This window comes from Perissodus microlepis, chromosome 3, assembly GCF_051167445.1.
Source record: "Perissodus microlepis isolate ML-2025 ecotype Zambia chromosome 3, ASM5116744v1, whole genome shotgun sequence".
Classification (NCBI taxonomy): domain Eukaryota; kingdom Metazoa; phylum Chordata; class Actinopteri; order Cichliformes; family Cichlidae; genus Perissodus; species Perissodus microlepis.
Genome location: NC_140463.1, coordinates 43815754 through 43827646, shown reverse-complemented (window position 1 = coordinate 43827646; position 11893 = coordinate 43815754). Strand labels below are relative to the sequence as shown.

Below are 11893 nucleotides of genomic sequence, written 5' to 3'. Positions count from 1 at the left end.
AAGGTTACAAATGCTGCTTTTTTACATCTACATGCAGTCTATCCTCTCAACTTTCTCTTCAGTCAGCCTTCTAGCTCCTCCCCTTGGTTTGTTAGTTAGGGGTCAAAACAGCTAAAACGCAGTTTCTACTATTAAAAGACATTCCCCTTGACTTTTATTCTCACATAACTGGTGTATTGAGAAATGACAAACAAAAAACTTGGCAGCGAAAACAGAATGGGAGTATCACCTGCTTGTTTTTTAAGGAAGTGATATTTTTGAAGCAGTATCATATGAGCAGCTGTTGCAGAGGAAAACATTCAGATCTGCAATCGAACAGCATGAAGGTCCTCGTCCTGCTTGTGTGCCTGTCCGTGGGCTGTCTCGCTCAGAGACCACGGCATTGCAGTGAGTACGCAAACTTTCTTCAGATGTCTCCAAATGCAGCAGTTCTCTTGCTTTAGCATCAGAACTGATGGTGACAATTTGTTTTTGCTTCAGTGTAGAATGACCAAGTTAGCAATGTAGCACATCTGTAGTGTAAATCCTCCAAAATCCTTCTTTAATTTTCACAGGATACCCACCACTGATGAGCGGAAGCCTGTCTGTGGTAAGTCTCCTCTCATATCCCTCTATTACATTTGAGTGTTGCAATAACAACTGATACTTAATGCAGTTGTTAGTTATTCAGAGTAATCTGTGAGAAGTAATCTGCAATGACGAACATTTGCCTCTGTTTGAAAGTCCACTGCAAATCAGAAGCTGCTGGCATTCTCCAAGTACATCTATGATGGACTGGGAGAGCGCATCCGCTTCAGACAGTTTGGACTCTATGACAATAAGACCTACCACCTTGATGTGCTTCTACTGTACAGAGAGGTAGCGACGGCACAGCAGTAATATTTGCATTCAAGTTTATCCTGGATACCATAAATGACTGTGTAATGGTGCCCTGTCCTCTAGGGTGTTATGTACAAAATAAACAACAAGAACCGCACATGCACTAAGCAGCATCTGAGCCCTGACTTCCACCCGCTGGCAGTTCCAAGAAATGCCACCCTGATGGGCCAGGTTGTGTTAGGCGCCTCCTCTGGTCTTGGACAGGGAGTCCTGGTCAACAGTTGGTACGGGGAGCAGAAGATGAAGACGGGATCAGGTACAATAAGAGGAAATGAAAGCGAAAAATTGCAAAGTCATGTGTTCGTTTGTAACACATGACATTCTCTTACATAAGCTTGTGTTGATCACAAACAAACCTGCTTGTCTGGTTGCGCTGCCTCGGCTCCCATGTGATCCACTTCTTGTTTCTGCAGCCAAGTACTTTACCACTGTCACCCAGTTTGGATGCATCCCCGTCAGTACTCTGTACCACACCAGCAGCGGTGACTGGGTGGTCAACAGGTCAGTGGGCAGAAGGCTTTTAATATTGTTCTAGAACTTTAATGCATGTTTCCAAAACTATTTGTCACGTTGTGTTTTTTTCCCTTAATATTTGCCAGTAAACACTGAACTGGGTCCCTCAGTAGGGCATTGCCTTTTTCTCACACTCTAAAGTCTCTGAGAATCTGTGATCCTGGTTGAAGAAAACTGTTGGCATCCTCTGATTCATTTTGCTTCATTTTTTTCTGGTTTTCAGCTTCTATAACAATGTCATTGGATTAGTCGATCCCCAAAAACTCAACCCGCCATTTTTCTGCATGAATGCTGAGCAGGGGGATGAAGACGAGCCAGTAACATTTCTCAGCTTGTTTAAAGAATGATTTTACAAATGGTGGTGACAATGATGATTCACTGAACTGCATTGCTGCCATTCATAAAGAAGCTTCATTTGGTTAAAATTCATGCTAATATTTAATCAGAGTATTTTCATACATATTTTATATTCATCAGATTGAGCAGCGTTTCCTCTAAAATCTATTTTTAATCACACTGTTTCTCTTTTTTGATATTTTCCCACAACAGTTTATCGGTTAAATTAGTGTTTTAACATTTATGTCGTAAGAAAATAAAAACAAATTCAGAAAAGTCGAGCCTGATACTTTGTTCCTGATACTTTTTTCACTGATCTGTACAAACTGCAGTAGGAGTGTGGCAATAATCAATACTCACAGACTAACAACGCAAAGACTAAAGGCCACTGGTATGTCCCACTGGGTGGCATGTTGGCAAAGTTCAGGAGTATCACACCAAAGAAGATCCTGAAGCTGAAGAAGCATTTTGTCATTCCCACTTCAAGAAGACTTCAAATGAATATTTTAACCTCACACCTTCCACAACAAAACTGGACAAATCGAGAAATAAATCTATTGGCATACAATCTGCTACTTTCCAGATGTTGCAGAGCATGGTGTAAGGGTATTGCTACACCGTGTCATCCACTGATTGACTGGGGGGGTAGGCAAACTGAGGGCTATCGGCAGTGTCTTGGGCCATGTGGTTGATGTGTGTGAGAACCAGTTTTTCGAGGCATTTCATGGCAATTGGTGTGAGTGCCACTGGCCTGAAGTCGTTTAAGGTGGACATGTCCGGTCTTTTGGAGACTGGTATGATGGTGGAGGATTCAAAAATACATGGGACTACTGCCTGACAGGTTGAAATTCATAATGCATTTGCAATTTAGGCACACTGTTACCTCCAAACAAGCATCCCTCATCATCATTTCTTTGTGGCGTTTCTCTCTGTGTGTGAGTACTCCAGCTTCTTCCCACAGAGGCATGCGGGTCAGTGGGGTTAGGTTGTTTTGCCCATAGGTGTGAGCGGTTGTGTTTGTGTTAGAGAGACACCTTTTCCACCCACCCACCCTCCCAAAAAACTAGAATTGGAAAAGTGGAACAAAATAGATGACCGAATGACATTTGTAATGTATTATGTAAAGCTGCCAGGTATTTAGATATTTCTCATAAATAAATCTGAGTAACATGAATTAATAAATCAGAAATAATATCTGAATGCGGGAGATCCATCACTGCCAAAAAATATTAATTTAATTGGACACCATTAATGTGTCTAGCTGATGTTTTTTCTTCCCTTTTCTTTCTTCCCTATTGTAGCGCACTGTAACTTTGGTACTTTGTACCTAGAGCTACTCTTCTTTTTAGAAAGAGGAAATGAGCGTTGTGGTCGCCACCTGGAAAACACACTGCCACAACATCACAACAACTTTGCCTACTTATCTCTCTATATATAAGTTAGATATATATATAGAAGTACTTCCATAATATGATCGCCCAAAACTACTGGACTTTAAACATTACTAACGTGTACCTAAAACTGCCGTCTCCAGGCCTGGAAATGTTTCTACTCTACTAAGCTGCATGTCTTTTAAATATTTCTCTAAAAGAGGCATATGTGTGATGTAAGTATAGAGAACATTTACTATGCAAATTGTATCACAGTGTTGTGTTCTGCTGGATGGGATTGAAATCCTGGATGCTGGGTGCCTGCTGGCCACTAGATGGCAGTGTGTGACAAGTAATGAAAGAGAGAGACTTCCAAATCTATGCAACTCAAACATGAAACACTGATTTACAGTTCAGAGATGATATTACACATAGTTTACTCATAGAGATTATAATACCATATCTATGCTATATAAGTTATTCTACAGCATGGAATATTTCTACTTATGTCTTATGAGAAGAAAGAATTATATTAATGACAATTGTGTTGTATTATTTTATTTATTTATTGGAGTAAAAAGTTACAGTTATAGAGCAGGGTGAGGGGTCACCTGGTAGCAGTAGTAATGTATCCCCCTTAGCTCTCCAACTTCCTGCACCCCAACATCTGCTGTCATCACTCCCGGATCCTGTGCAGCCGTCTCCAGCCAAATAAGCCTGGAGTCAGGGTCCTCATCAGAAAACTGGAGCAAGGACCCTGAACTCCGCAACACCCTTAAACACTGCTTCAAGACCAGGCTGGCATTTCGCTTCCCCTCCCTGGACCTTAACAAGGCATCAGTGGTCCCCTTGTCAATTATAAGGTCCACAGTACTAGGACTGAAGCGTTTATCAAGCTGTGTGCAGTCCAGCTCTAAGAACTCAATTTGAGAAGAACAGCTGTGAGGTTGAATGGCTTTAGCTTGAATGTGTTCCTGCATTAGTTTGACAGCTATGGGGGAAATGTCAGCACAAGTGACTTGGACGGAGACAGGAGAGTGCCTGTAGATAGAGGGTCCCAGTGCTGACGTACCACAGCCCATATCCACCACCTGGAGCGCAGCGTTTGGGCGAGACATAGTTTGCAAGAGGGGCATGATGAAGTCTCGGACAGAATCGAAACCAAAAAACCACTCAAAGTTTTTGAAGGTGGCTTTCCCGCTGCTGGTCTCGGTGTAGAAGCGGTCCCAGGTTGCTTTCTTATCCATGTTTTCAATCAGTTCAGCTACAGTGAAACAAAGATGAGACACAGGAGTTATCAGTAATACACAAAACATCGGTTATTTTAGCATGATCATGATTGAGCTCTTTTCTTAGGTTATAAATAGACACTAATAGTTTCTTTTGAGGAAGTTCCCTCAACTTTAATGTGATTTCCAAGTTTATACAACAGCAGTGTGTATAAGATACATTTATTCATTGCTGATATTGTTGTTAAGATGCACAAAATCTTTCAGTCAAATCCATGTGATAAACATGCTTTACTGTTTGGTTCAGCTTTTCGGAAGCTGCAGTTTATGATGTTGTACTGACAGGTGTTTGACTAAGTGTTGCCCACCCCAACTATAACAGTGAGGGGGGGTCTGCACAATTGTTTAGAATACACACTGCGGCTATGATTAGAGACTTAAAGCACATCTTTCTACACAGCTACGATGACCTTTAATGGGCTTTAATGTGTAAACTAGCAGCCGACTGTACTATAGGACTACCTCGTGGTACAACTGCTTTTTTCAGTGAATACGTCACTAGCTTGCACCCCCGTTACAGCAGAGTCCTTCGTCTCTGTGAATGGCTAAGGTGTTGTAGCTAGTTAGCTCATTAGTCTTCAGTCACGTGTAGCATGAAATGTCATGAACACATTTCAGTCAGGCTAGCCTGATATTAAAAAAATATAACATGTTTATACATACCAGTTAGAGAAGAATGATACCGCAAATAAGCCCCCAAAACTCTTCTGCCGGACAAAAACGACTTTAAAAACGGAGACATCTTGCCTTAGTTTCACTCTAACCTTTAACGTAAGAGTTCTCACTTTGGTATTTTTTCTTGGTACCAACAGGACTCAACGTCCATAAAATGCTAAAGAGCAAAGTATTTGCTACGTTATAGACGATCTTTGGTTCGGTTATGCTGCAGTGACGGAACTGCGCATGTGTGTGAGTGCAAGCGTAAACAACATACACCCACTTCGCCATCCTGTCAAAAAGCAGCTGTCCATGTACATCACTGACATCTGTATATTGAAAACTACATATCAAACTCTTTCTAGGAAACCAAAAACCTTTTAACATGTACGTTTTCTCTTGTAGGTCATATACAATTTATTACTGTATAGTCCCATATTCTTCTTTCTCCTCTCCCTCTAATTTGACCTGCAGGAATAATGTAATAATGCTTTCAATTCAAGTATGGTTATACCAGGTTCCTACAGATGGATGCAGCACAGTACTGACATCAAATATCCATCAACGTGCAGTGTTGTTTACACAAAAAGACTTAGAACGCTATTCTCAACTTTCAATATTTAACTGAAAAACAAAAATCATACTGACACAAGAAATAAGATGTAAATTGCTTTAATAAAACTCAATGAAACGCAGTGTAACAAAGGAAAAGAAACAAACAAAGCAAGTAGATAACATTTACAACCACAAAAGAAAAAAAAACCCTGTACAACTCTAAATGGTTGGAGTCACTTCTATATTTCCAAAGATTTTTTTTTTTTAATTTAATCATTTTGTCATGACTGAAGGTAAATTTGGGGGTTTGGGGCAAGAAGGGCAAATGAGGCAAGTAATGTGATTTTCTCTCTCTTTTTCGTTTTTTTTCCAAATACACGAGTGTAATCTCATACACAGATGTATGTTTCATCAGCATGGCTGCTGGTAGGATTTCTTGAATGCGCTGCTGCGGCACACAGCAGGAGATGCATGAGATGGGCTGTGGCCAGGAGTGCTATTTGTACAAGATGTCGTAATGGCCAGGTCTATACAGGAGGAAGATGCGGGGGTCTCCGCCTTCGGGAAAGACGTGGTGATTGACTGTTCCTCCCTCTCCTCTATCCATATACTCCACCAGAATGGATACGTCCAAGGCCTGAGCTAAGGCGATGATGTGAATGTGGTCACTTTCTTTAGACATTGGCTCTACCTCCTTGGAAAAAGAGAAGAAAAAAGCACATTAGGTGCGAGTTTCAGACAATAAAACGTGTTTTTTATACCAGAATGGCAAACAGTGTACTCTTTTACACAATAATGTCTGTCATAACAGTTCAACAGTTATGTACATTATATTTAAATTTAAAAGCAGGAAAATGATCTATGATCTATGTAGGGAAAACCTTCACCTGCTGGCAGAACTCCTTGACAGTGCGCCCACCCTCTATGAAATGCTGAAAGAAGGTATGCTGTCGCTGCAAGTAGCCTGAGGTGAGCAACCGCAGGTACACCACCACATAGTCTGATACGTTCTGGTCATTGAAGGAGCTCAGCAGCTCCTGCAGGCTCGGCTGTTTCTCACATAGTTCAATCAGGTCCATGAACTAGCAAGAAAAACAAGATTTACATATTTAGACTCATGTACTCAGGCCTCAGCTTGCCAACTTTCTATTTAACTGGCCAAAACATGTGCTCTGGCAGATGACCATCTAAAATTGGCTAGTCAATAAGGAAAAATCATTTGCACCTTAACCCTTTAAAACCGGTCAGAGCGGGCACGCTCCGTTTTGCGTAACTATTTTTAAATCCCGGTAGCTCTGCAACCACGTAAGCTAGCGCAATAATTTTTTTTGCATATGAAACCGGAGGAGTTGTACTTACATCTTATGCCATCAGCTTGTCCTAGGTCACAGTTTCTTTCCACATATAGCTTTGCAAAAACTGCATAAAAAGCACTTGCAGCAACAAAAACATAATATTCCAGAAACACGCTTTGCCGATCCGATCAGCTGTTTGTAACACTTCCTACGTCCATCAGTGTGAACTATCGCATGTCCGCCATGACCTGCCCGAAACCGGAAGTGACGTCATTTTCGCGGAAATGTAGTTTTTTACCATCAAGGCCTCATGATGGCCTATACTGGTGTTTTTAAAAGTTATGTTTGACTTTATGACTTTCTGTGTCGTTTCTGGGATGCTTAGGACTCATATTGAACTGCTGGAAATAGTTTATTTTGATGCAGATGCTGCTTTTTTGCAAATTTGCACTATAATATTTATTTTCGTTTTTCCTGCAGTGTATTGGTGTATTTCAAAAATAAAACTATGAAGACACTCAAAATAAATTTCCTGTTGTTGTAAACTATTTTGTGCAACTGTTTTGTATTTACAGTTTTGAGGGATAAGCCTCTTAAATTTCTCTAACTAGAAATATATGTTAAAAAACAAAAACGATTTTCAATTTTTTTGTAGTTTATTGCACTTTTTTACAATTTATGTAATTACTATGCACTTAATGCAGACATATTATTAAAATTTAGGCTATAATGGTTGTATTGATGTATAGCAACTTGAAATGCTCCCAAAAATGGCTCCACAGCATGTAAAAAATATAATATAAGCTCTGGCGGAATTGGTTCTATGGTAGATCTTAAAGGGTTAACCAACATAACAAATGATATGCTGTCAGTCAGGTTGAGGGTTTTACACCTCTTTTTTTAAGCTTATTTACAGCAACAATGCAAAAAAAAAAAAACAGACAATAAAACAAATGTATCTAACTAGATGGCATCCATTTGCATTTGCAGCAACTGCACAAAAACAGTCATTTAGGTTTGCCAGAATACTCACAGTATTGTGAAAATCTTCAATAGTAAACTCAGTGAAACCTTCGTTAACCAGATCCAGTTTACTTTTAGCTGCAACTGCTTTGAACCTGATGAGACAAAATGTGTATTTAAAAAGTAAAAATTGTAAATATTACAGCCGCCTATGTGCTTATCCAAATTTTAAAATATTGAAAACAGAACACAGTGTACTGCTCACACACACTCATACATCCGATGAACAGACAGAACAGCAGCAGAACGCATTTAAATCGTCTGAGATGATGATGAAGTGTGAATTTGAGTATAGACACTAACAGCCAGCAGAGCACACACAGTAACCACTCTGGCACTCACCTCTGAAGTTCTTTGCTGTCATCTAGCAGGGACTCGAGATGTGCAAAGCCAAAGGCTCTGTAGAAACAGTTTCCATCTGGTCGCGTCTTGCGAATGTACGAGTATTTTTTGTGCAGGTCCTGTAATAACAATAATTTTAAAAAATCTGTAAGACCAGATCCAAAACAGTTTTTGCGAATTTAAACAGAGAAACTTTGGATTGACATGTGGCTGCAGTAACCTGAGAGGTGCTGCGCTCTGACTGACCTTGATCTTGAGCTGATAAACCGTGTCATCCTCAGCGTACTCGCTCTGCAGCACCGACAGGTCCTGTCTGTCTGACACTAAAGGGTTACTGTTGGCTATCTGCACAACCACAGACACAAAATTGCAAATTAGTCATTGCAATCCATCTCAATACTTGTTTTTAGACTTTTTATTAAACAGTATGTCAGTGATTATGCATTAGTGACGTTTCTTTTTATGCTAATCATAAGCTCACAGCTGTGCACATAAAACCTGTTACAGGTCAAGGTCGGTGTAATTACTGCACAGATAGATTCTCAAAGAAATGCATCTCATTTGTGTTCAGAGTGCAAGTGATGCTTTTATAGCCCTGTCCACATGTCATCTGAGATTTCTGAAGTTGTAACTGTGAAAAAAATAAATAAATAAAGACAGTGGAATGTGGAAATTTGCTCATCCGGATCCCAAGAATAACGCGAAGTCATCTTTATTTCTTTTTGCTGTCCAAACTAAAGGCTTTCTTACCTCCTGCTGAATCCGGTCCTGTTGAGCAATTATGGCCTCATCATATGCTAGGCAGTTCACTCCTGTAAGACAAGGGTGACATATTTAAGAGGCTTCAGGAGTAGAGCAGTACTTAAATGACATACTGGCCGACATGGAGGATGGTAAAGCTGTGGCATTGAGATTTTAACTGCACATCAGACTAGAAGCACTATTTGAAACCGCAGTGTTCCAGTGATGCAAGGTGTGTACTTTAGATTTACAATACCATAAATGTAGTAGCATTTATGGTGCTATATACAGACAATAGCACTGTAACAGTTCTGAAACTGAGACTGAAACTGCCCTACAAACATCTACAGTATCAAAGCACAACTCCATCTTCCCAAACTGTGCAAGCTGTATGGAGGTGTTAATGTTTCGTCAAAGGATGCTAGTCCGAGAAAACTCTAATGTTTAAAAACTGATTAGGGTTAACGTCTTTAGTAGAGGGACCCTAATGTGATCTACTGCCCAGATCTGTGGTTTTAAAAAAATGAAAAAATTGAAAAAAGTACGAACTGAAAGCTAGTTCCAGCTTTTAGTGTTTCAGAAAGTTAGGATGCAAGCATTTGCTACTAGGAAAACAACTGTTGCACACATTCAATATTTGGATTGGATATTGATCAGATACCAACCGTGAAAACTGGACCGGCTATCAGTGATAACGAGCCAGCCCATTCGATTCATTTCTGTGTTGCTCTGTGTTTACTTTGCCACGTGTATCCTAGGGCTGTTTTCTTTTATTTCACTAAGAAATACCAAAAATTGTATAGAATTATATTTATTTATTCCTTTTTAGTTTTTTCAAAGTTAGGAAATGTTTTAAGTTGAGTCTAGTGTTTCCTGAAACATAAAAGAATACTTTCCAGTCTCTTGCTCACATTGATATAGATTATTCATTTAAAACTGGTATCCTATCGCTAGTCAGTATTAGCAGATAGCAAAGCTAAGGTATCGGTATTGGATGGGATTCAGAACAAGCCTATTTGGGCCATCTCTGACTGCATTCACTTTTACAATTGGTGTGTTTAAGCAGATGTGACCTAGTGACACTGTCAGTGTACCTGCATTGCACCTGCAATGCTGTGTGACAATGTAATACCCGAACAAGCCAGGGACTAAAACTGAAATAACTTTATATTACTTGGTTATTCTAGGATATTTTTAAAAATGCCTAGCTTGGATTTAGCAATCACAATTAAATGCGACTACATTATCTTGGATGTAAAAATAAATAAATAAATAAACTCGATTACCCGTAATACAGTGTAGGTAAGGAACTAGTTTCTTAATAAAAGTAACGGCGCCAGGTCCAACATGTCGTTTTGCTTTAAAGGTTTGTCTTTTGTCAAAAAGCCCTTTTAGCTCGGTGTTTTCCTTCTCACTGGCGAAACCACTGATTTTGTTATAATGCCAGACAGCTGCATGTAAACAAAATGTAATAAAATCTGGAATAAATCAATTGACAAAGACACACTTCCCCTTTCCGTTTTCATCACCTGCCGACACCAATAAGCAAACAAGAGCGCATTTAGCCCTTGGTCAGCATTTAACATGAAAACAAGTTAACCTACAAGCTAACGTCAGTCAGCTAAACTTGGCTAGCGCGACTTGTGCGAAAACAAAACAAATTTTAGCCACGACGACAGTCGCAGTTTTACAAACTAAAAATACGACGTCTTTTCTTTAATATTAAGTACACGTTTTAAGCATTTCCAAAAGTCAAAACCTCTGGAACTGTCACTCACTGCTGCCCTGACATTAACTAAACAAGCTTTTTTTTTCTTTGTGTAGCAGTGGCAGCTAGCTAACGTTAGCCCAGAAGCTCTGGCCTCTGTGTGCCCCTCACCGCTGCACATCAGCCAGATTCAGCACGGAGGAGGTAACGGCTGAAACGCTTTACAGATGCTCGTGTGAATAAGAGCTTTGTTTAGAAGAGAAATGACAGCGCACTTTGCTTGACATTTGTTGGTGTAACTGTTTCTCTCACCCTCCATCTCTCCCTGTGATGACTCTTGCTGCTCCTCCGCCATCTTAGCTGTTGAGATCGGTTTCCTCCCTCCGCATGACATCACTCGTCGCACACTTCCGAGCGCAGGCCAACGGTAAACTTACTTTATTTACTTATTTATTTATTTATTCATTCATTCATTCATTCATTTAGTTGGTGGGCAACCTTTTCGCATGAATAATGACTTTGTTAACAAAGCTAAAGCGTCGTACGAGGCTTCCAGTACATTCCATTGGCTGACGTTTTAACAGAAAATGATGCATTTATTTATATAATTACAGTATTATACCATATTTAATATACATTTATTTCTTTATTAATTAAAAACTTTAACTAAAATGAATAGAATATTTGGTAGTGTTGTCAAAGGGTTCGTGTTGTTGCTGGGATATAAAAAGCCCTCCACGCCATTATAACAGGTTTTTTTTCTGAGGGTCAGGCAGGATTATGAGGCAGGTGAAGTGTGCAGTCCTTCCACAAAACCATGGACCCTCACAGACCTGTACAGTCACTGGTTTGGGGTAATTTGTTTAATTGCAAACATGGGGAAAGTTATGCACTAATTCACTCTAAAATTAGAAGGGCTAAGGAGTTAGCAAATCCCTGCATAAGTTAGTTCTAAATGGCTTGTTTTTATTTATTAAGTTAGTGGCTGTTCTTTAATATCTGTGATGAAGGTAAAAATACCACAAACAATTCGTTTTGTACATTCATCCTCTGTGATTTTGAGTTGGCCCTTTCCTGTCAGTATAAAGGTGTTTAACTGCACATTTGATCTTAGTATTAGAAAAAGCAGAGCACTTTCAACAACATATCTAAATATAAATACATAAATGTAAGAAATCTCTTGCG

At 39.6% G+C, this 11893-nt stretch overlaps 3 protein-coding genes across 3 annotated transcripts; 1 reads left to right on the top strand and 2 right to left on the bottom strand.

Moving 5' to 3' along the window:
* The first annotated feature begins 94 nt into the window (after positions 1-94).
* On the top strand, positions 95-2017 carry LOC146391650 (ependymin-like). Its single transcript, XM_084924595.1, has 6 exons — positions 95-387; positions 555-589; positions 724-858; positions 943-1135; positions 1293-1380; positions 1616-2017. The coding sequence occupies exons 1-6, from the start codon at positions 273-275 to the stop codon at positions 1737-1739; spliced, it is 690 nt and encodes a 229-aa protein (XP_084780721.1). The 5' UTR covers positions 95-272; the 3' UTR covers positions 1740-2017.
* A 1623-nt stretch (positions 2018-3640) lies between these two features.
* cskmt (citrate synthase lysine methyltransferase) lies at positions 3641-5610 on the bottom strand. Its single transcript, XM_084924592.1, has 2 exons — positions 5051-5610; positions 3641-4362 (listed from the first exon to the last, which is right to left on the bottom strand). Exons 1-2 carry the CDS (start codon positions 5127-5129, stop codon positions 3686-3688), a joined length of 756 nt encoding a protein of 251 aa, XP_084780718.1. The 5' UTR covers positions 5130-5610; the 3' UTR covers positions 3641-3685.
* Positions 5611-5700: 90 nt separating this feature from the next.
* Positions 5701-11141, bottom strand: LOC146391648 (ubiquitin thioesterase OTUB1-like). Its single transcript, XM_084924590.1, has 7 exons — positions 11021-11141; positions 9010-9071; positions 8506-8604; positions 8260-8378; positions 7928-8012; positions 6487-6681; positions 5701-6293 (listed from the first exon to the last, which is right to left on the bottom strand). Exons 1-7 carry the CDS (start codon positions 11100-11102, stop codon positions 6096-6098), a joined length of 840 nt encoding a protein of 279 aa, XP_084780716.1. The 5' UTR covers positions 11103-11141; the 3' UTR covers positions 5701-6095.
* Between the last annotated feature and the right edge of the window lie 752 nt (positions 11142-11893).

Excerpts from the sequence above, each read along its gene's own strand:
- cskmt (XM_084924592.1), bottom strand. The coding sequence starts at position 5,129 with ATGTCTCCGTTTTTAAAGTCGTTTTTGTCCGGCAGAAGAGTTTTGGGG. Across the intron at positions 4,363-5,050 it reads GTATCATTCTTCTCTAACTG|CTGAACTGATTGAAAACATG; the intron begins GTATGTATAAAC and ends GTTTCACTGTAG.
- LOC146391650 (XM_084924595.1), top strand. The coding sequence starts at position 273 with ATGAGCAGCTGTTGCAGAGGAAAACATTCAGATCTGCAATCGAACAGC. Across the intron at positions 388-554 it reads TCAGAGACCACGGCATTGCA|GATACCCACCACTGATGAGC; the intron begins GTGAGTACGCAA and ends TAATTTTCACAG. Across the intron at positions 590-723 it reads TGAGCGGAAGCCTGTCTGTG|TCCACTGCAAATCAGAAGCT; the intron begins GTAAGTCTCCTC and ends TCTGTTTGAAAG.
- LOC146391648 (XM_084924590.1), bottom strand. The coding sequence starts at position 11,102 with ATGTCATGCGGAGGGAGGAAACCGATCTCAACAGCTAAGATGGCGGAG. Across the intron at positions 9,072-11,020 it reads ATCACAGGGAGAGATGGAGG|GAGTGAACTGCCTAGCATAT; the intron begins GTGAGAGAAACA and ends CTTGTCTTACAG. Across the intron at positions 8,013-8,259 it reads GACAGCAAAGAACTTCAGAG|GTTCAAAGCAGTTGCAGCTA; the intron begins GTGAGTGCCAGA and ends TTGTCTCATCAG.